Genomic DNA, 23931 nt, shown 5'->3' with positions numbered 1-23931 from the left:
ACCAAAGTTGCCGACCCCTGCATACTGTATCGTATTGTATTGTATTATTATCGTATTATCGTATCGTATTGTATTATCCAGATTTAGCCATACGGCTCACACTCCCTCTAAGGGAGTATTGTATATGAACATCTTTACAAGACTATGCAGAAAGCTGTGCTACTCTCGACCTCCAGATGCGTGCGAAAATTTTTGGGAGATACTCCGGCGTACCAAGTCACCTAGGGCTCGATAACACGGAAAGAGTCCCACCAGAGCTCAATCCTTTTGATACCCTAGGTATCTAAGTCCTAGGTATCTAGGTATCTAGGTATCCGAGTATTGTATTATTATTATTATTATTATTATTGTATGTTATTGTATTATATTGTATTGTATTATTGTATTTTATTGTATTGTATTATATTATTGTATTTTATTGTTTTAATTTTTGTATTATAAATAGCTTAAATAAAAATAAAAAACTTAAAATATGTTTACATTTGTTAGAAAACCTAATATCTACTTGTTTAATATCTACAATTATTTGATATAGAATTTATTCTGTTAAAAATTATAAAAAGCAAAATGTGCCCGATATAATTTTGTACAGACATTAATTAATTAATAATAAAAAAATGACGTTTTTTAATAAATTCTACTAAAATTTTTTCGGCCCGGTAAGATATTATTGTATATTTTCTGGATCATTCGAAACAAAAAAGGTATTTTGTAATTTTTCTCTTAAGTTGATCGTTTTCGAGCTATAAACAATTTAAAACTGAAAAAAAAAAACACAAATGACGATTTTCAAGACCCAAAAACGGTTTACTGTAAAGAGACCGAAATCATTAGACCGAAAGCAGTAGACCGAACTCATTAGACGGAAAAGCACTTTACCGAAACCTCACTAGACCGAACAGCAGAAGACCGAAAAGCAGTTCTTTTTACTTGTCGCAGTAAAAGAGATAAGACTAATGTAATTACAACTAAATGTTATTTGGATGGTTATTATAAACAGTTAAAATGGTGTTAACGTCACTCTACTCTTAATTTATTTTTACCTTCACTAATTTGTTTAACGGATGAAAATAATTTCATATTAGACTGTACAGAGTAACAATTTACACAGTCTATATATAAAATAATACAAAAAAATACAATAAACAAAAAGACAGATATACAAAATCTTAGCATAATTTACTGCAAATTTTTAAATTTATTTACCATTTCGGTCTAATGCTGTTCGGTCTAGTGAGGTTTCGGTAAAGTGCTTTTCGGTCTAATGAGTTCGGTCTAATGATTTCGGTCTAATTGTCGTATACCCCCAAAAACACAAGTAAAATATATTATTTTTGTAATCATCAAGTATCTAAATTCTCTATGCCATTAAATAAAAAAAAGTATCTAAATTCAAATTACTTAAACTTTTTTCTATCGGGTCTCAATTTTTGGCAAGATTTATTCTAAAATATTTTTTTTTATTGTTACGAACCTGCATTACTGCATTAATAACTAAAAAACAAAGTTTTTAAATGAAATAAGCCCAAAATCCTTTCGAGAACTGATAGAAGAAGGTTTAAATTCAATTTAGGTACTTCGTAATTTGAAAAATGTTATTTTTTAACTATGTTTTTAGCCTTAAGAATTGTCATTTTTCTTTTTTTTTGGTTTTAGTTTGTGTATAACTCGAAAATGATCAACAAGAGAAAAATTACAAAACACCTTTTTTGTTTCGAATGATCCAAAAATCTAAAATTCTACTAAATACCTACACGGGCCGAAAAAATTTAATTATAATTTATAAACAAAGTCATTTTTTAATTATTAGATAACTAAGTAGTCTGGTCAAAATTATATCAGGCGCCCCTATTGTTATTTGTAATTTTTAAAATCATAAATTACATATCAAATTTATGAAAATAAAAGGCAAATATCGAGAAATTAGGTGATAATATCTGCCTTTTATTTCCATAAATTTCAAATATTCGAGCATTCAATCGTCTCCTACTTTACACATAATCATTTTTATCCATTAAACAGATCGGTGAAGGTCATTGTTATATCTGAATACCTATACAAAATACCTACCTACTGAGAAATACGATTCTCGATATGATTACTGGTACTCAAATACAAAAGTAATCAAAGTAACGAATACTGTAAATGATTACTTGTTATATCGGAATACCTATACAAAATACCTACCTACTGAGAAATACGATTCTCTATATGATTAGCGGTACTCAAATACAAAAGTAACGAAAGTAATCATAGTAATCAAAGTAACGAATACTGTAAATGATTACTTGTTATATCCGAATACCTGTACAAAAAACCTACCTACCTACTGAGAAATACGATTCTCGATATGATTACCGGTACTCAAATACAAAAGTAATCATAGTAATCAAAGTAACGAATACTGTAAATGATTACTTGTTACATCCGAATACCTATACAAAATACCTATCTACCGAGAAATACGCTTCTCGATACGATTACCGGTACTCAAATACAAAAGTAACGAAAGTAATCATAGTAATCAAAGTAACGAATACTGTAAATGATTACTTGTTATATCCGAATATCTACACAAAATACCTATCTACCGAAAAATACTCAATACAAAAGTAATCAAAGTAACGAATACTTTAAATGATTACTTTATTCAAAAGTAACGATTTGTATTGATTACTCGAAAGTAACTATAATCAACATCACTATCTCGCACATTGGTTCTACTGTTATATTAGTCCATTGCATCAAGCTTTTTGCTCCAAATTTTAAAGAACTTAGTGAAAGAGGTTTTTCAGTCAATACTTTTTTTAAGTTACTTGCGAGTTAATGTGTTTATACTTTAACAAAAAAAAACATGTTTTTAAACGGTTTCTCGCAAAAACTCAGAAAGTAAGTATTTTATCGAAAAAACATTCTTAGCAAAAATATAGCGTTTAAAATAATGAAAAAAATGGTGTATGTATAAAGTCTCTGGACCCAGTAGAATCAAAGTTGTAGCTAATGAAAAATAAGTTCATATTCGCCAAATTCCAAATTGAATATTTCAACGTGAAATAACCAAAAAATAAAGCACCTTTTGGGGAAAACTCATTGCAAGTATTATTTTTATTTTTAAAAGAAGCTTTATTTTTGTTTTTTTTTTTAAGTTTCTAGCATCAAAAGTAAACAAGTTGCGCTCAAAATAAAGTTGGTCCCAATCGCCCCCTAATTAGCATCTCAAATGCAATTAATCGTTACCACTTCACAAGTTGCATTACTTATGTTTTATATATATGATCTGTAAGTTTTATCGGTTCAAAGTGCAAAGTGAAAATATTTGGTTTTAAAGCAATTTTTTTTTAATTTTTAAGTTCGAAAAAAATGCTTTTTTTAATAACTTAAAAATTATTAGTGATAAAAAAAAGCCTTAAGAGTAAAAAAATGTAGGTTTTGCTTTTCTGAATATTTTGGATTTTTTGATTTTCTGTAAGACAAAGATATGGCTATTCAAAATTTGCATACACTCCTAATTAGTGACTGGTTCAAGCCCTTTCAAAAATAATCGCATTGAACTGATGAAACTTACAGATCGAATAAACAATACATACACGAGTAAAGCAACTTGTGGAACGGTAACGATTAATTTCATTTGGGATGTTAATTTGGGGGTGATTTTCACAATATTTTTATCAAAAAAAAAAGGGACCAACTTTATTTTGAGCGTAACTTGCTTACTTTTGATGCTAGAAACTTTTTGAAAACAAAGATAATGCTTTGTTAATCACTTTAAAAAAGTTGTAATGAGTTTTTCCCCGAAATTGCTTCATTTTTTTTTCACGTTGAAATATTCGATTTGGAATTTGACGAACATGAACATATTTTTCATTACCTACAGCTCTGGTTCTACTAGGCTTAAAGACCTCATACATACATCATTTTTTTATAATTTTTATTTTTAAAATACTTACTATTTGAGTTATTTGTGAAAGAGTGTCAAAAAAACGTAGTTTTTTTTGTTGAAAAATGAACATACATATTCACTCGCAAATAGCTCAAAAAGTATTTTTAGTGAAAAATCGCTATAGAACCAAAGTTGCTTAGAATTAGTCAGTTTATCCATTTCCGGACTTATTTGGAACGTATATTTTTTCACCTCCGAGAAGGAGTGAAACTCACCCCCAGGGCAAAAGCACACATCGGCACAATATCACTTTTTTTCTTGGACATGTTAGCTATGTGTAGCTATAGTTGTTCCATTTTATCTTTGCCCATGCGTTATGATTCATTTTCAAACAAATTAAATCAAAACATAAAGTGAAACGTACGTCGATGTGTATAGTATATAGTATACAATATACGCAATGTATATACACATCGACGTACGTTTCACTTTATGTTTTGACTTAATTTGTTTGAAGATGAATCGTGACGCATGGGCAAAGATAAAATGGAACAACAATATGCCAAATTCCATGTAAATCCAAGCGGTACTTTGAAATTTTCTCTTTTCTTTATATTTTATCGTTAGTGAATGGACTATATTAAATTTTGTTAATGACATATTTTTACCTGAACTTAATAATCTTGATTTATTCGGTTGATAAAAGGCGACATTTCTTAAAACCATACTGGCCATCAACCTATTTTTCATCTTGGAACTGTTTGTCAACGTCATAATGAGTTCTAAGACATCTGGTATTTTTGCCACGGCAGCTTGACCTTCTGGATGGATAGTGTACGTTTGTAAAAACTCTAACCAAATTAATTCAACAAATTCCCATGGTTTCTGACGTTTAGTAATAGCTGGATGAAGTCGAGATATACTTTGGAATATATTGCTCTAAAATATAAAACAATGTAAGTCAGAATTTCAATATTAGACGTTTTAACGGTTCTGCTTATATAATTTTGTTTAAAGTACACATACAGCGTGGACACTAAGTGTAAATGTACAGCGCACCCCTAAAGCCTGTATCCATAACATTTTTTGAACTTTTTCAAATGCCATCTTCAAAGGCGTTAACCATGGAGGCTGCTGCTTGGAACATTTTTTTTGTTTTTTCATCTTTTGGAGTATTTATTGATTAGATATAAGCATCCGTAACAGATAGCATCCGTGAAAGATAACATTTAAGCATTCGTAATTTCAGTTCCCAGCTTTTGTCGAGACTTGATCTCAATATGAAAAAACAAAGTACATGGTAGTCATCAAGCGCGAAATATTAAATACACGGCTTTTAAAATACCTTGGTACCAACATAAAAAGCCAATAACACTCGACTGAAATAAAACAACGCATAGGAAAGGCAAGACCAGCGTTCGTTACGATGAAGTCTCTTTTCAGAAGTCACGATTTACCAATTGGTACCAAAATCTCTATCATCAGATGCTATGTATTTTCTACGTTATTAGAGGGAGTAGAGTCGTGGACATTTTCTGACGCTTATTTAAGAAAACTCAAGGTCTTCGAGATGTGGTGTGAGAGACGCATTTTAAGAAATTTCATGGGTAGATCGTGTGACTAATGTTGAGCTCCTACATAGAATGGGCAAGGAATGCGAGATTATGCCAATAATATGTTTACTTCAAAACGTGAAAATGTGGTTCAATATATCTACAACCGAACCAGTCCGAATAGCAGCAAGCAAAGTTAGGATAGCCATGCTGATCGCCAACATCCAGAACGGATAGGCGCTGTAGGAAGAAGAAAACGCTTTTGTCTATATAGTATTTGTTTCTTGTTTTAAAACCCACTTTGAGCCTTCTATATGTCTATTCTGATTTCTAGTTTGTATTCATTTAACTCATTGATATCTTTCCCTTGAGTAGGGAAATGATTTTAATTGTGTAAACTGTTATTTAAGTGAATATGATTATTAAATATTGTAATACTTTTGTTTATCTGTACCTAACAGATAATTTTATAATAGGCATCGATTTTATTACCCAATTGTTTTAAAAACTCACCTTTGATATCAAAACCCTACATTCTAAGGATTGACAAGAGTTGTGAAGGATATTAAATGATATTTCAAGAGCGCTTCGATCATGGGTTTTGCTTATTTGATCCATTTCGCGAGTAATCAAAGCGATGATGGCATGCAACAATGATATGGTTCCAGGAGATTTCCTAGGTCCACTGCCAGCTACAGGACTTGTTAAAGGTAGTGTCTGACAAGCTGAAAAACGAAACATATTTAATAAACAAAGGACACTGCACATATCTTATGGAAAATATAATGTCACTTAAATGAAATAAAATTTACATGAATAGATGGGTCTCAAAATTTCAATCTTTTCATATCATTACTCCAACTGTGAATTTTAATTAATAACGGCGTTAATTGTAATCAAGATTGATCGAAATCGCATTTTTTGAAGTCCATAAAACTGTAATTCCTAAATACTATTATTAGTCTAACCGCTATTGAAAACAGCCTACCCATCGTAAACTTAAGCCGATTAGAGGAAGTAGGACTGACCAAATTATACCTACTTTATTATCAATAATAATAAGATAAGAGTAAGCCTCTGCCTTAATCCCTCAGAAAGATTTATAGAGAAGCAAACAAGAAAATCTTTTTTCTCTCTTTGACACACGTACAAATCATCCCAAACCCCCTTTTTCAAGTGACAGAAAAACATACCTCCGTGATTATTATACATTGAACTTAGAAAATTATGTATTTCTTGACGGGTATTTGCATAATAAAACGACTTATACTTTAAGATGTATAATTGGTTGGCGATGACAATACTCTAAATAGATAACCAATCAATGACGCGAATGAAGATAATTTGACACAAAAGTAATCGACTGTGACAGTATTTTTACAATATCATATGATAAAATTGTAATTTCTAGGTTAGTATTTTTCAGCGACGTAAATATAAATATTTTATGTCATTGGTATATTTGGAGATTGAATAGTGAAATTTGATTTTATATTTATTTATTTTTAGATTAAAATATTTTAAATATTAATATTCTGGCAAATATTTGTATAAATATTGATGTTTATATAAATATAAATATTCCGACAACTGTCAGATTTAACTAAAATATGTCATGTAATGATTTGCGACATTCTTAAAATCCTATATGACGTTAAAATTACTGACGCACTGAAAATAGGGTTTGAGATCATCTGTACATTCCCATTTGTAGATTTATTTGTATCAATTTACGCTCTTATTATTAAAAATACAGAGTTGGCGCAATGATATAAAATGAGCGTAATTTCGAGACAAACCTATTCGTCTAAATTTTATTGAATTGAGTGACATTATATTTTCCATAAGATGTATGCGATGTCCTTTTACCAAAAAAAAAACATTTTTAGATTTTTCACCTAGAGAGTATTTCACTAGTACAGTATTTTTAATTCTCATATCTATTCTAACTTTCTAAACAGTAAAAAAAAGAAAAAGAAAAAGAAAATTTCATACGTTGTGAAAAGAAATATATTTAGATACTCGAACCCTCGAACATATAAAATTGTTGACACATTGCACCTTAATAAATGTTATGTCAGGTTCTTTGTATGCTGTGTAAAGTTAAAAATTATTATATCGTGTACTTTTATATCGCTGGTACCTGTAATTAATGTGATTCCTAATACATTTTCAGTGAAATTAATACCTCTTTGATAAGTGTTGGCGATACAACTTTTTAATATGCGTGTCCGCGAAGATTAAAACTCCCAAAATATTTATGACGAAAAGATTTAGTTCTTAATAGATGCCGACGAAAACAATTATTCCCCTTTGTGTTCTCGAGAAAAAAATAATTCCTGGAAGTTTTACAGCGAAGGAATCATTTTTCAATAAGTGACCACAAAAAAAATTTAAAGCACTCATGGGAGTGCCGACAGAAGTGAAAACTTCTTATAGTATATAAATTACGAGCTCAATGCTTTTTCCTATCCAAAAAGAAGTGCTATACCTATATTATATACGCGTTGCGTACGTTCTATGCTATTTATGTATACATACACCTAATACACATAGTTTCAAAAGTTATGCATCACCCCTCTTATTCACGATGTTTACGCTTTTATAAATCCGTATCTTTATCAAATATTCAATGGGGCTTTTTTATAAAAAATATACCGTTTTTGGCTTTTTATTTTATTTGAATATCCATTTAATTGACCTGGTTTTGACAAGGTGTAAACATTTGAAAAATTTATTCTGGTGAAATTTTTGAAAACGTGATTAAAAATGAATCGTACTTTAATTTCTGAGTTGGACCGTATAAGAATTATCGATTTAGTTGAAGAAGGCCATTCACAGCGGTTCGTGGCGGAAAGAGTGGGTGTTTCACAGAGATGTCTCACGGATATGGAATAGGTTCCTGGAGACAAACTCGATACGGAATAGAGCTCGGTCTGGTAGACCCCGAGTTACCAATGATCGACAGAATGGATGTATCAGAATTTCCATCCGTAGAAATTGTTCTATGTCTGTACCAGCCCTCCAAAGAGAATTCAGGCATGTTACAGGAGTCAGAGTATCGTTGGCTACAATAAGAAGAAGAATTTTAGACTCAGGTTTGAGAAGTCGTCGACCAATAAGAGTTCCTCAGCTATAACCTAGACATGTTTTGGACCGCCTCCAGTGGGCTCAAGAACACATACAGCTCCCCCAACAGTTTTGGAATTTTGTGCTTTTTTCAGACGAGATCAGAATCTGTTTAAATAGTGATAATCGGCGAATTCGTGTGTGGCGAGAGTCAACAAGAGCTGCACAACTATTAAATGGGTATTCAAATAAAATAAAAAACCAAAAAAGGTATATTTTTTATAAAAAAGGCCCATTAAATATGTGATAAAGATACGGATTTATAAAAGCGTAAACATCGTGAATACGAGGGGTGATGCATAACTTTTGAAACTATGTGTATATATACGTACGAAATTTAGTTCGGCAAAGTGATGACGGTCGCAAACTCAATACTTTCTGACTATCTAAAAAGTGCACAACGTCCCTAAAGAAGTTTTCACTTTAAAAATTTATCGTCAAACAATGACGGTCGCTAATTTAATACTTTTTACGTAACGTAAAGAACTTTTCACTTCAAAAATTTATTTCGCCGAAGTGATGACGGTCACTTACTAATTCAATACTTTTTCCCCATTCAGCTATCGGCGTCAAACCGACAACTTCATTTTGAACTTCAGTAGTTCAAGGCGGGCGGCATATTCCGTCTTCTTATAGTTTAATGATTAATCTTGCTATTAGATTTTACTTTTGTATTTTACTTTTTGATTTTAAAGTTTCTATAAATTTTAGTTTCCAGAAATCACTTAAAAGATTAAAACAGTTATGAGTTTTTACTTCTAGGGAAAATTTGCTTTCATTATGATTATAAAGATTAAAATGCTCATTGATCTCCAAATGATCATTGTAATTTGATCCTTAGAATGACTATTATAAATTTTACCGTTATAGGTCGAATTGGACTCTTATCGTTTCTGCATATTTTAACTGAGTTCATAGAAAGCAATTATAGAATCGCTTACGTTCGCTTGGAGTTTTTTCTCCAAGGGAAAATTGTATATTTTGATAAAAGTTCTTTGTTCTCATCCCTTCTACCAAGGAATTTTTGTTAACCATTTTGTAATTGTAGAATATTTTTAGTTAGTAGCCAGTGAAACAAGCTCTGTAAGCACGTATACTAAGCAATACAATTGTCGTCGTATATTGTTTTAATTTGATAAAATAATATTTTATAGCAACTATATCTCACGGTAAACTAATCGTGAGGCAATTCACTAAATCTATTAGACTACTGTCAGAAAAATAACAAAGTAATTATGAAATAATAGTCACTAAAGAATTAGATAACATCTTCTTCTTCAACCTATGTTCGTCCAGTGCTAGACTTCCATCCATGTCCAGTGCTTTCATTTGCTTCCATCGATTTCTACTCTTGGCAATTCTCATCCACTGCTTGTCCGAGACTTAGTTGATATCATCTGTCTACCACTTCTGCGGTTAGCCTACTCCTCGCCTATTCTCTCTTGGTCTTAAGTTTGTTAATCTTTGTGTCCATTTTTCGGGATTATCTCGGGCAACATGCCCGACGCATTGCCACTTGAGCCTTACTATACGTTCTGCGACATCAGTAATCTTTGTTCTTTCAAAGAGCAAAGATAACATTGTAGGATGTTGGATAGATATCCATGTAGGATAAATGAAAATATTCAACAAACATGGATGCAAATAAAAGTACATATGTATGACCAAAGCAGTACACGCCATTAATAGAAATATAAGAGATGAATACAAAAAATGGTTAGATGAGGAATGTAAAATAGAACTAAGTGAACGAAATAAATTAAGATTAAAAATGATGCAAGAAAAAAATGTTTATAAATTTATTCACTTTGTTTCAATCACTTTCAGACTAGGAAATTCCTTATATTGATAGTAGGAATTTAGAAACACGTAAATGCTTACCTAATTCACAGTTTGTTGTGTAGGTACAAATCATCTTTAGTACATCAATAAGCATAGAATTTTCTACTAAAAACCATACCCACAATTTGTGCACAACATCTGCTAAATTTAGGGATGCTGCATCAAGTTTAACTGGTTCGCAATCTACCATAAAATTTGTCAGCAAACATATCAAATCGTCCAATTCTTTTAATAAAGGACATAATCTTTTCTTGTCGGCAATTCTTCTTAAACATTCAACTAAAATTAAATTATATATTGAATGAGCAAATTAAACTGACAGCTAATAAATTAAGTGCAAATTCAAAAAAAATGTAGATGTACGGATTTCATAAAACTTTTTATATACAAGGTGTAACAAAAATGCAGGTCATAAATGAAATCACATATTCTGGGACCAAAAATAGTTCGGTTGAACCTTACTTGCCTTAGTACAAATGTGCACATAAAAAAAGTTACAGCCCTTTGAAGTTGCACAATGAAAATCGATTTTTTCCAATATATCGAAAACTATTTGAGATGTTTTATTGAAAAAGGACATGTGGCATCCTTATGGCAGGAACATCATTAAAAAAATTATAGTGAAATTTTTGCACCCCATTAAAAATTTTATGGGGTTTTTGTTCCCTTAAACCCCCCCCCCCCCAATTTTGTATATGTTCCAATTAAATTATTATTGACTGCGCTCACCAGATGCAAACACGTTCACAACTGTTTGCGCTTTGATTCTTAAACTTGTTGACAGCGAGCTGAACGGTTGGTTGTTTAGGTTAAAATCTGACATTTTGCTTGCTTGGTTTGAACGTAATAAGTTTTTGAAATATATTTTTTTTATTAAAGGAGAAAAGAAAATGGATTTAATAGATAATAACGTAGCTGAATGTCTTCAGTAGCCGTTATTTTATATATAAATCCCTTATAAATATATTCTATAATATATACAATGTAAATTCCCTCCATATTCTTTCAATATTCAACACGTTTGCAAAGTTCAACTTAAATATTTTATGCTTGCAAAAATGGCGACCGCTATCCAAACATGTTGGACGTTAGCAAGTCGTTCAGAAGCATAAAGCGCAAACTGATTGCCAACGTTTGCATCTGGTGAACGCGCCCATTGTGGTACCATTAGTTAAACACAATGTTTTGAAACCTTTTTTGTCACTTAGTACTTTTTCGATAAGCCAGTGTTTATCGAGATATTTTGAATATTTGTCGAATCCACCACATATTTGTATATGGTTAAGTACGACTATAGAGACCTCTTAATAATCTGCAAATTTATTTATAATTTACATTTTTAGGTATATTTTGAAACATTTTATAAAAGAAGCCACATCTCGATACAAGGTGACTTATCGAAAAAATACTAAGAGGAAAAAAGTTTTAAAAACACTATGTTTAACTAATTATGCCACAATAATAGTTTAATTGGAACGTATACAAACATTTGGGGGGTTTAAAGGAAACAAAAAAATAAAAATTTTATGTAAACATATTAAAAAAGAAGGCGCATCTCGATAAAAACTGGCTTATCGAAAAAATAGTAAGAGGCAAAAAAGTTTTAGAAATATTGTGTTTAACTAATGGTACCACAATAATATTGGAACGTACACAAAAGTTTAGGAGGCGGGGGGGGGGGGGGGGTTTAAGGAAACTCCATAAAAGTTTTATGCGGTGTACACATTTTAAGATGTTCCTGCCATAAGAATGCCACATGTCCCTTTTCAATAAAAATTTTCTAATTGTGTCCGATATATTGAAAAAAATCCATTTTCATTTTGTAACATCAAAAGGCTGTAACTGTTTTTATGTGCACATTTGTACTAGGTAAGTTAGGTTCAATCGAACTATTTTTGGTCCCAGAATATGTGAATTAATTTATGACCTGCATTTTTGTTACACCCTGTATTTAAATACATATACGACACAAAACCGGCCATATTTTGAAAGAGTCTGCCATGTGTGTCTTCTTTAAGAGTCAAATATCACGCCCACATTTGATCACAGATAAACAGCAAGTCCAGATGTAAATATAAAGTGTGTGTGTGTGTATATAATGCAACGTAATGTTTACACAGTGATGAGTGCGCTAATAACCGTCAAAATAACATGAAAGATGGAAAACGTTAAGTTGTGAGGTAGTACGATATAAAGCTAGTTCTTATACGTGGCTAGTTTACTTCAGTCATAATTATGGTAGGGGAGCCCAAGAGGGAATTTTTGCAGTTACTCGAGCGCGTCAGATTATCATATGGGGGAACCTGGTACCCTGCAGATGTACCTCTACCATATATTGGCTCTTAACACAGGGAAGTTCGTTAAGAGGGGCCCGAAAAAAATCTATAATTAAAAATACTCGAAATTGTCAGATTAAGATAAGCCATTCAAAAATCTGACGATTTGAGCGGGGCGTAAGGAAATGGGTAAGTCAAAAAGTTTCGCAAAAAAAGCGAATATTTCGCGAAATGAACGTCAGATCGAAAAACTAAAAAATAAGTCAAGTTTCCATTCTAATGGCATATAAAACAACATATTGCTATTCTACATTCCACCAGAATGAAAACAATGGGAACCTTCTCTGGTTACACCTCCGAGGCTTCTACAATTTGCAAGCCATACGGATGCTGAGACTAAGGAAAATGAGGGAATTCTACAATTTACAATTCACGTCCCATCTGCTCAGCGCGGTAAAGTTCCAACGAGAATGGTTCCCTTCGTACTCTAATCAGAGTAAATGTAAATCAAAAATGAATAACCGTTTTCAATTTCGTTGCAAAACGAAAATACAGCCGAACCATATTCTAGTCCAATCAGAGAGTGCAGCAAGCACCTCTACCGGTTTCGAAACTTATTAGTCTCTCATCAGGAGGCACATATGCTGCTCTCTCCGATCCAACCAAAACAAACCCCAGCGTGCAGTCCCGGATTGCAACGAACGAAACGGCATAGATGCCCTAGCGGCAACTGCTAGCAAAAAGACTAAGTTTCCATTCTAATGGCACATAAAACAACATATTGCTATTCTACATCCCACCAGAACGAAAACAATGGGAACCTTCTCTGGTTACACCTCCGAGGCTTCTACAATTTGCAAGCCATACGGATGCTGAGACTGAAGAAATTGTAGAATTCCCTCATCTTCCTTAGTCTCAGCATCCGTATGGCTTGCAAATTGTAGAAGCCTCGGAGGTGTAACCAGAGAAGGTTCCCATTGTTTTCATTCTGGTGGGATGTAGAATAGCAATATGTTGTTTTATATGCCATTAGAATGGAAACTTAGTCTTTTTGCTAGCAGTTGCCGCTAGGGCATCTATGCCGTTTCGTTCGTTGCAATCCGGGACTGCACGCTGGGGTTTGTTTTGGTTGGATCGGAGAGAGCAGCATGTGTGCCTCCTGATGAGAGACTAATAAGTTTCGAAACCGGTAGAGGTGCTTGCTGCACTCTCTGATTGGACTAGAATATGGTTCGGCTGTATTTTCGTTTTGCAACGAAATTGAAAACGGTTATTCATTTTTGATTTACATTTACTCTGATTAGAGTACGAAGGGAACCATTCTCGTTGGAACTTTACCGCGCTGAGCAGATGGGACGTGAATTGTAAACTGTAGAATTCCCTCATCTTCCTTAGTCTCAGCATCCGTATGGCTTGCAAATTGTAGAAGCCTCGGAGGTGTAACCAGAGAAGGTTCCCATTGTTTTCATTCTGGTGGGATGTAGAATAGCAATATGTTGTTTTATATGCCATTAGAATGGAAACTTAGTCTTTTTGCTAGCAGTTGCCGCTAGGGCATCTATGCCGTTTCGTTCGTTGCAATCCGGGACTGCACGCTGGGGTTTGTTTTGGTTGGATCGGAGAGAGCAGCATATGTGCCTCCTGATGAGAGACTAATAAGTTTCGAAACCGGTAGAGGTGCTTGCTGCACTCTCTGATTGGACTAGAATATGGTTCGGCTGTATTTTCGTTTTGCAACGAAATTGAAAACGATTATTCATTTTAAAAAAATAAGTCTTCAATATTTTTCAAAAATTGATCGAATGATACTAAACATGACCCCCACGGAGAGGGGTGGGAGGTAAATTTAAAATTTTAAATACAATCCCCGCGATATTTTGCAAAATGAACATCAGATCGAAAGACTACAATATACACTCTCAAAATGTTTTTGAAAAATCTATCGAATAGTATCAAACACGACACCCCACAGAGGTGGGGTGGGGGGTTACTTTAAAATCTTAAATGGGACCCCCAAATTTTTATTGCAGATTTGGATTATTTGCGTAAAAATAAGCAACTTTTATTCGACATATTTTTTCGAATTATGGATAGATGGCGCTATAATCCGAAAAAACGATTGATGGAAATGGAAAATTAAATTAAAAAATGTAAAGTCACCACTAAAATGGAAAATTTTACTTAACTTTTTTTGGTTTTAGGACCTAATAATCACAACCCAATAGGTCCCCATAACGCTCGAGTGACTGCAAATTTAGCATACTTTGCTCCCCTACCATTATATTATGTATAAAAATGATTATACTAAATTTACAATAAAGATGCAGTAAAAATAAACAAATCAAGACACGTTAAATGCTACTAGGAGCACCCCCGAATCATAATTTACAGTGTATAAACTTTGGAAATAATGATTTGGGATTTACAATGTATATACATTGTAATCCCCGTGTGGGATGCGGGCCGCTTAGTAAAATACACCCACAGGATCTCCTACTAGTCGTAAGAGGCGATTACAGGAGCAGCTGACCGCTGTCCCTCCCTAACATTCCATCTCAACCTTACCCATTATCTCTATCCTCAAACCTATCTCATCCACACCCCGAGTGACGGATGAGTCCTATTGACCGTGTTGGAGTGGGAGGGGTCCACTTTGCGTGGGGGGTGTGTATGGCATATTGTCGCGCACCCTACACACAAACTGTGTAACCTGCGCCTCTCCCCATTCAAACACTCCTAATTTCCCGCTACCAACCCGCACTGGCCAGCGTGGTAGTGAAATGGCTAATTTTCCCCCGTAAATGACATGACACAAACTAGAAAAAGGCCCTTAGTCCCCGGCGGCCCAACGGTCCCTGGTGACGGTAGCCACCAGATCGGGCAGAGGGTGCAAAGAATCACCGGGATAGACACGGCTACCATGGACAACGAACATTGCATATTGCCACTTATAACGTAAGAATGCTTGCAACTGAAGATAAGCTCATTGAATTACAGGAAGAACTTAACTGCATAAAATAAGATGTACTGGGACTTTCCGAAATACGAAGAAAAGGAGAAAACCAATTAGTTTTAAAATCAGGGCATCTGTTACATTCCATTGGAGAAGACGATAAGGCAGTTGGCGGCGTAGGTTTTCTCGTCCACAAGAAACACCTAGATAAAATTATAAAAATAGATAGTGTAAGCTCAAGAGTTGTGTACCTCATATTAAAATTGAACAAGAGATGCTCTATTAAAATTATCCAAGTATATGCACCCACGACGAGTCATAGCGATGAAGAAATAGAAAACTTTTATGAAGATATAAATAGAGCTATGGAAAAAGATAAAACCCATCACCTAATCTTAATGGGCGATTTTAACGCTAAACTTGGATATAAAGAAGATAACGCAGAAGTAGCTATGGGCTCATTTGGATATGGTGAGCGAAATGATAGAGGAGGTATGCTACTAAATTTTTTATTGCATCATCGGCTATACGTGATGAACACATTTTTCAAAAAGAACCAACAACGTAAGTGGACGTGGGCTAGTCCAGATGGCATAACAAAAAACGAAATTGATTTCATCATCACAAACAGAAAAAATATTATCCAAGATGTTACAGTAATCAATAAAATCACTGTTGGGAGTGACCATCGGTTGGTTAGAGCAAAAATATTGATCAACATTAGACAAGAGAGGACAGCAATGATAACAGAGAGGCATTCTAATAAATGGGAATCGATAGAAGATAGTGTAGCTTATCAGAATCTCATAACTTCAGAACTGAAAGAAGTAGAACATCTAAATGAAAATGCATTAGATATAGAGGTGACAAACATGCGAACAAACAGTGCGATTCGAAACGCTCATAGCAAATATAAGGAAAAAAGAAAAAACAAGATAGATAAACTTACTCAAGCTACTAAAGACCTTATAAACAAAAGAAGAGAATTGAAAAACAAATACACAGATAATTTTGCAGCACTTAAAAAGTTAAACAAAGATATCACAAAATCCATTCGAAAAGATGTCAGAAATTACAACACTGAACACATAACTCAAGCCATTGATAAAAATAAGAGTTTAAAGGTACTGCGCCGACAAATGACTGAAGGATCGAAAAATATTTGTAACTTGTAAATAAAAAAGGAGAAATAACAACAAATAAGGAAGATATTTTAAAAATTGCTCAAGATTTTTACTCAGAATTGTATAAGCGAGAAGAACTTCCAGATCCTGATCAAAGTCAAATACCAAAAGTTCAAAATGTAGGCTCAGAAGACATCCCAGATATCACAACAGAGGAAATAAAATCAGCTCTCTCGGAGATGAAAAACAATAAATCACCTGGAGAAGATGGGATAGTCATTGAACACATCAAAGAAGGAGGAGAAACGTTAATAAATGTGTTGAAAAATATGTTCAATGTTTGTTTGACAAGAGGCGTAACCCCCTCTCAGTGGCATAATGCAATAATAACCATAATGCATAAAAAAGGTGACATTTCAGATCTGAAGAACTACAGACCTATTAGTTTGCTCTCCCATACATACAAACTATTCATGAAGATAATAACAAAACGGCTTGTGAACAAACTGGATAGTTACCAACCTTGTGAACAGGCTGGGCTCCGCTCCAGATACGGAACAAACGATCATCTACAAGTTATAAAAACGCTAATAGAAAAGTGCACAGAGTATAACAAGCCTATCTTTCTTATATTCGTGGATTATGAAAAGGCGTTCGATACTATAGATCATCATAAAATGCTTCGAGCATTGGCGGACTGCCGCATTGACTACCGATATATCGCCTTGATTAAAAGTATCTACGAAACTGGTACAGCTTGTGTTCGACTTCATGAAGATACCAAGAAATTTAAAATAGAACGTGGAATTAGACAGGGTGATACTATCTCCCCGAAATTGTTTACAGCTGTTCTTGAATATATGTTCAAGCAAATGGAAGGAGAGGATAATATGGGAATCAATATAAACGGGGAGGATCTGAACCACCTAAGATTTGCCGATGACATCGTTTTAATATCTGATAGAGTTGTTAAAGCTACAAAAATGCTGCACACGCTCTATAAAGTGTCAAAAACAATTGGTCTTAAAATTAACACCTCAAAGACAAAATTTATGACCAACCTTGTAGTCAGCGATAAAATTCAGATTGAGAGTCATAGCATCGACCAAGTAATAGCTTACAAATATCTAGGGCATGAGATTCGCTTAGGCCGAGATAACCAGACAACTGAAATACAAAGAAGGATAGGTCTCACATGGGCTGCCTTCGGTAGATTAAATAACATTTTCAAGTCTAATATTCCAGTTTGTTTAAAAAGAAAGGTTTTTGACCAGTGTGTTTTGCCGGTTCTTACATATGGTACAGAAACACTAACTCTGACAAAAAGAACAATAAATAAAATAAGAGTTACACAACGCGCTATGGAAAGATCAATGTTAGGTATTACCATCAGAGATAAAGTACCAAACCTAGAAATAAGAAGAAGAACAGGAGTCACGGAGGCAGTTGAAAGAATAGCCATGGCTAAATGGGCTTGGGCAGGACATGTTGCCAGACTGACGGATGACAGATGGACAAAAAAGATTCTGGAATGGCGACCAAGGCAGGAGGCATATCGAAGCAGAGGACGACCACCGACTAGATGGACGGATGATATCAAGCGCATCACCACAAATTGGATGCAAGAAGCTCAAGATAGAAATAGGTGGAAATTTTTACGGGAGGCCTACGTTCAGCAGTGGACAAATATAGGCTAGTTGATGATGATGATGATACATTGTAAATTATGGTTAGGGAGTGCTCCTAGTAGCATTTATCGTGTCTTGGTTTGTTTATTTTTACTGCATCTTGATTGTAAATTTAGTATAGTAAAAAAAAACATTAATTAGTAGCCATTTGAATTATAAAGCAAACTAATAATAAAAATAATTCGATTAAAATATTCGAAGTCAACTAGCTCTTAAGCTAACGTCTAAAGTTGGGAAACTCGATAGTATAATGTAATGTAGTGTAAATTTATGTTTTGCTTCATTTTGCCAGTTCTTAGCGCACTCATCACTGTATAAATTATGATTTCTTGATACAGATACAGTATGTTCCTGTAAGTTTTTTATTATTAATTTTACGAAAAAAAGTTATTCTTTGTAAAAAGTTCTGCATGGTCTAAAACCTAGATTCAACCATCAGATATCAAATTTTATGAATATTATACGAGGTATGTCAAAAACTATGAATGTTGCTCAAGAGTAAAAGTATTGTAGTATATTTAAATATGATTAGTATATTTTTCACAATATTGAAAATTGTTATTATGAAAAGTTATTTGGAATTAAGAACAATATTCTAATATGCAACTACATCCTTCTAATTCAAAAAAAGAAATTTTGAAATTTTTTTTAAAATTATGGATAATCAACATTATTTTCAGTTATTTCAATTATGAGAACTCTTTTATTATTAATTTTACGAAAAAAAGTTATTCTTTATAAAATGTTCTGCATGGTCAAAAACCTAAAATACAACGATCTTATTTCAAATTTTATCATATTATACGAGGTATGTCAAAAAATATGAATTTCGTTCAAGAGTAAATAAAATATCTTTATTTTTCACAATATCGAAAATTGTGGTTATAAAAAGTTGTTTAGAATTAAAAACTATGTTCCAATTTGTAATTATATCCTTCTAATTGAAATATTCCGAACTATAAAGATAGTTTACTCTTGATCGAAATTCATGTTTTTTGACATACCTCGTATAAAATTTGATATAAGATGGTTGTATTTTAGGTTTTAGACCATGCAGAATTTTTTATGAAGAATAACTCTTTTTCGGAAAATTAATAACAAAAGAGTGATCATAATTCAAATAACTGAAAATAATGTTGGTTATCAAATTTAAGAAAAATTTTCAAATTTTTTTTTTTTTTTGATTAGAAGGATGTAATTCCGTGTTAGAATATCGTTCTTAATTCCAAAATACCTTTTGATAATAACAATTTTCAATATTGTGAAAAATAAAGCTACTTTATTCTTGAGCGAAAATCATATTTTTTGACATACCTCGTATAATATTCATAAAATTTGATATCTGATGGTTGAATCTTAGGTTTTAGCCCATGCAGAACTTTTTGTTAAGAATGACTTTTTTTCGTAAAATTAATAATAAAAAAGTTTTCCATATGGTTCCAACTCACAGGGATATACTGTACTTATATCATACTAGTTCATTTGAAAGGTTATTCAATTTTCTATTCAGCAATATAAACATTAACATAATTATTACTACAGGATGGCAAAAAAATAATTTTCGAAATTAATTAAAACATACATGGTTTTTCGCTTAACTTAAATGTTTAAGAGGCATGAGGGTGGAAGTTTGAACAATTAATTCAAGCGAAAAGCATTCTTTATTTGTTAAATAATTTGTTAAATAAACATTTTTCTATTTTTTAACACCACTAAAATGTATTTTGAATCAAATTGCAGCATACTTCTTTTTGTGTACATTAATTTAATTTAAAAAATATTTTTTTGCCACCCTGTATAAATTTTAATGTTTGTATGAATGAATAGAGAATTAAATAAAATTTCAAATGAGCTATCGCACGACCTCTATTCTCGTTTAAAAAAATCATCGATTACTTGATCACGCCCAGATGGAGGACGTCACCAATATTATGTACAGGGTTATTCACTATATTTTGATCCCCCTGTAAACTGCTTTATTTACAGAATTAGAAAAAAATGTAAAATACAAAAGTTATTCGATTTTTAAATTATGATTTTTTGACATATGTATCGTACTAGTGACGTCATCCATTTGAGCGTGATGACGTAATCGACTATTTTTTTAAATGGGAATAGTGGTCGAGTGCTAGCTCATTTGAAAGGTTATTTAATTCCCTATTCAGTAATATAAACATTAACATGAAAAGAAGAATGTATGTAATTTATTTAATTTAAAATACATTTTACTGCTGTTAGAAAACAGAAATAAAAGTTTATTGCACAAATAAACATTGATTTTTGCTTAAATTCAATGTCCAAACTGCCAAGAGGCAGATGGGTGGCAGCTTGAACAATGAATTTAAGTGAAAAGTAATGTTTATTTATTTAATAAACATTTATTTCTGTTTTCTGACAGCAGTAGAATGTATTTTGAATTAAATAAATTACATACATTCTTCTTTTTGTGTCAATTAATTTAATTATAAAAATTTTTTTTGGACACCCTGCATAATTAATCATGTTAATGTTTATATTACTGAATAGGGAATTGAATAACCTTTCAAATGAGCCAGCACTCGACCCCTATTCCCACTTAAAAAAATAGTCGATTACGTCATCACGCCCAAATGAATGACGTCACTAGTACGATATATATGTAAAAAAATCATAATTTAAAAATCGAATAACTTTTGTATGTTACATTTTTTTCTAATTCTGTAAATAAAGCAGTTTACAGGGGGGTCAAAATATAGTGAATAACCCTGTACATGCCAAAAAATCATAAAAAAATAAAAATCGACCTGTTTTCGAATTCCACATCGACCATTCCCGAAAAAATTAATTTATTCTATCATTTTACCCCTCACTATATTCAAGTATATAGAAGCAGCCCTCATCCTACTAAATGTAGAAAAATGTCTAGCAAACCGATCAGCAGAATGCTGCAGATTTTAGTCGAAAACACTAAAAGAAGAACAACAACAAGAATATACCAACAATAGCGGAAAAGAAAATGTGAGACACACATTTTCAATCATACACCATACATATGCAACACACAATATACAAACACAATACGAACACTCAGACACACACAATCGCTGAAGCACATAGAAATAATGCAGAAATACACAGAATAAGCATAATTTGAAGGGCATAAAACATCCACTATCCGATCATTTCAGACAAGCATGGCTGTTGCCTACAACACCATGGCCAAATATATCAACCTCAATAATTTTTGAATAGACCTCCTAAACCCCTTGGCGATTATACAAACTTTTTAACAAATTTTCTTTAATAAAATCCTTTTTTGAAATCGATTTCCGGAGTGGAGATCGAAACGTACAATTTTTTAGGTAGAAATGTAATTGTCATTACAATTATTTTGTTATCATTAATTATAAATAAACTACAATAAAAATACGTTACCTGATTCCAATCCTAATCGTATGTGATGATCTCGTAGTTTTTTTACTATTACACCTACCATACTGCATTCCAAAGCAAATTGCTTTGCTTCTTTTGACACGCATAATAAAGTAGACAAGGCCTTTGTAACTATTGATTTCTTTTTGATAAACACTTCGGTGTTTTCCAAGTTACAAATATCGTATAGATACAATAAAATTTTGCATATTTCAGCACCGGACATCAAACTTTGGCCATCGTTTTCAATTATGCTAACTTCAATTTGATCATTTAAATCAATTTGTGGTTTTGCAATAACTTTTTCATAGTACACCTCTTCTAGAAGGTTTAATTTGTGATCTTGTGTTAATTTTTTAGAGTTTTTAGGCAATCGGGCACTACCGTTGTTGGATATTAAGACAGTTCTTGACGTTCTAACAGAATCTAACAATGATTGAATCGACGGTTCAACTTTTTTCTCTGTAACTAATAGCGAATATTCAAAATTTCTATAGGCTTCTACACGTAAGACCCCAGTCAACATATTTAACGCAGAATTTTGAAGATCTAAAAAATACATATAACATTAAATACTAGTAGAGTAATAATACTACTTGTATTAATACTACACATTATATTTACCAATATTACTCTACTGTGCTTTGTTATTAAACCAGGAGGAGTAAACTAAAAAGACAGATTCACACCCAAGAAAGTCACTAGAAAAATCACTAAATACATCTTCTTTTTTAGTTAATCATGTCGGCCTTCGACGGTAATCCATAAATATCATATTATACTAAAACGTCCCTAAAGAAATCTAAAAACAACTGTTTTTTTATATAAAAACAGACTAAAAATCTAAAAATTAAAGGAATAACGGAGAAAACACAAAAAATCGCCGATATAACTTAACGAACCTATGAAATGCCAATAGTGTCAAAATTTCATAATAGTGGAGTAAACTTGCCTGAGGTTGGACCAATTACAAACAAGCATTACGGAGCGGGAAACTTGAATTCCTCCTCCTGGTTTAAAAACAGAGTATAGTATCCCAAAATACGTGCCTTCCACTGGTAAGATACTAAACCAGGGTAATAAGCTAGAAATAGACCATGTTCGGGACACTCAAAGATCCAGGTAGCTGACTACTTTTTTAGTTATTGTAGACCTATAGGAACAAAACCTACCTATAAACAATTTAGTGCAAAAATCGCGATTTTTTCGATTTTTTGCACCCCATTCAAAAGCTAAACAGTTGACATAAAACTACAAAATTTAATTTTTTAGAACATTGAAAAACCTTCAAAATGCCGATTTTTGAGAGTTAAAAAGTTAATTTGTTGCTACGCAAACTGCAAAATAAGTGAAAATCGTTATTTGTTAATAACTTTTACAAAAACTACTTTAGAAATTTAGGGTTTCACCCAGTTGTGTATTGGGGTACTTAACAAACCCTTAAAATTTGAGACCGATCCATTAATTAGTTTAAAAGTTATTCTATTTGTTTATCCCAGAGACCTTTATTTTGCAATAACATAAGACAGAAAATAATGAAGATAAAGCAATTCTGCGTATGTAACATGAAAGTAGAAAAGTGATACTATCAAAATGTACTAAAAAAAGATAAAAAAAATTATCTAATATTGTTAAAAATAGTAATGCCAAATTTTTGAAATTTTGTTTGTTTACAAACATTTAGAACAACTTTAAAAATATTGTCCGTAGAAAAAATCATTTTACATATTCGAAAAGTTGGTATTCTACACGAATTTTTAAAAATCTTTTTCAGTTGGTGACTAGTCGTGGTAAGTGAAGGGGGAGCTGGGAGCCGCCAAATGCACGGGTTCAAAAACTGAAAAGGCAACTTAAAACTACTATCATTTTCTATATCTCGGGATCTACTGAATATATTTTGATCTTTCTTTTTTTAATTTGTATGTAATTTTTCTGTACATTACAAATATGTAATTTGTCTATTTGCAATTTGACATTTATTAATTAATAAACAATCTAATTTGTTTAAACAATTTTTGAATAAATAATTTTTCCCCAAAAATCCATGTTTTTAATCAGACTATCATTATTAATTA

At 32.4% G+C, this 23931-nt stretch overlaps 1 protein-coding gene across 1 annotated transcript in view; it reads right to left on the bottom strand.

Annotated features, from left to right (window-relative positions):
- Positions 1-23931, bottom strand: part of LOC114327520 (rotatin) — a 247415-nt gene that overhangs the window by 15314 nt on the left and 208170 nt on the right. Inside the window, exons 24-27 of the mRNA XM_050643983.1 lie at positions 21860-22405; positions 10444-10683; positions 5947-6158; positions 4549-4819 (exon numbers count right to left, since the gene is read on the bottom strand). Coding sequence (XP_050499940.1) covers positions 4549-4819; positions 5947-6158; positions 10444-10683; positions 21860-22405 — 1269 coding nt within the window. The remainder of the gene's footprint in view (positions 1-4548; positions 4820-5946; positions 6159-10443; positions 10684-21859; positions 22406-23931) is intronic.

This window comes from Diabrotica virgifera, chromosome 2 (genome assembly GCF_917563875.1).
Source record: "Diabrotica virgifera virgifera chromosome 2, PGI_DIABVI_V3a".
NCBI lineage: Eukaryota > Metazoa > Arthropoda > Insecta > Coleoptera > Chrysomelidae > Diabrotica > Diabrotica virgifera.
The sequence above is the reverse complement of the archived record's forward strand: the minus strand, read 5'-3'. Positions and strand labels throughout refer to the sequence as shown.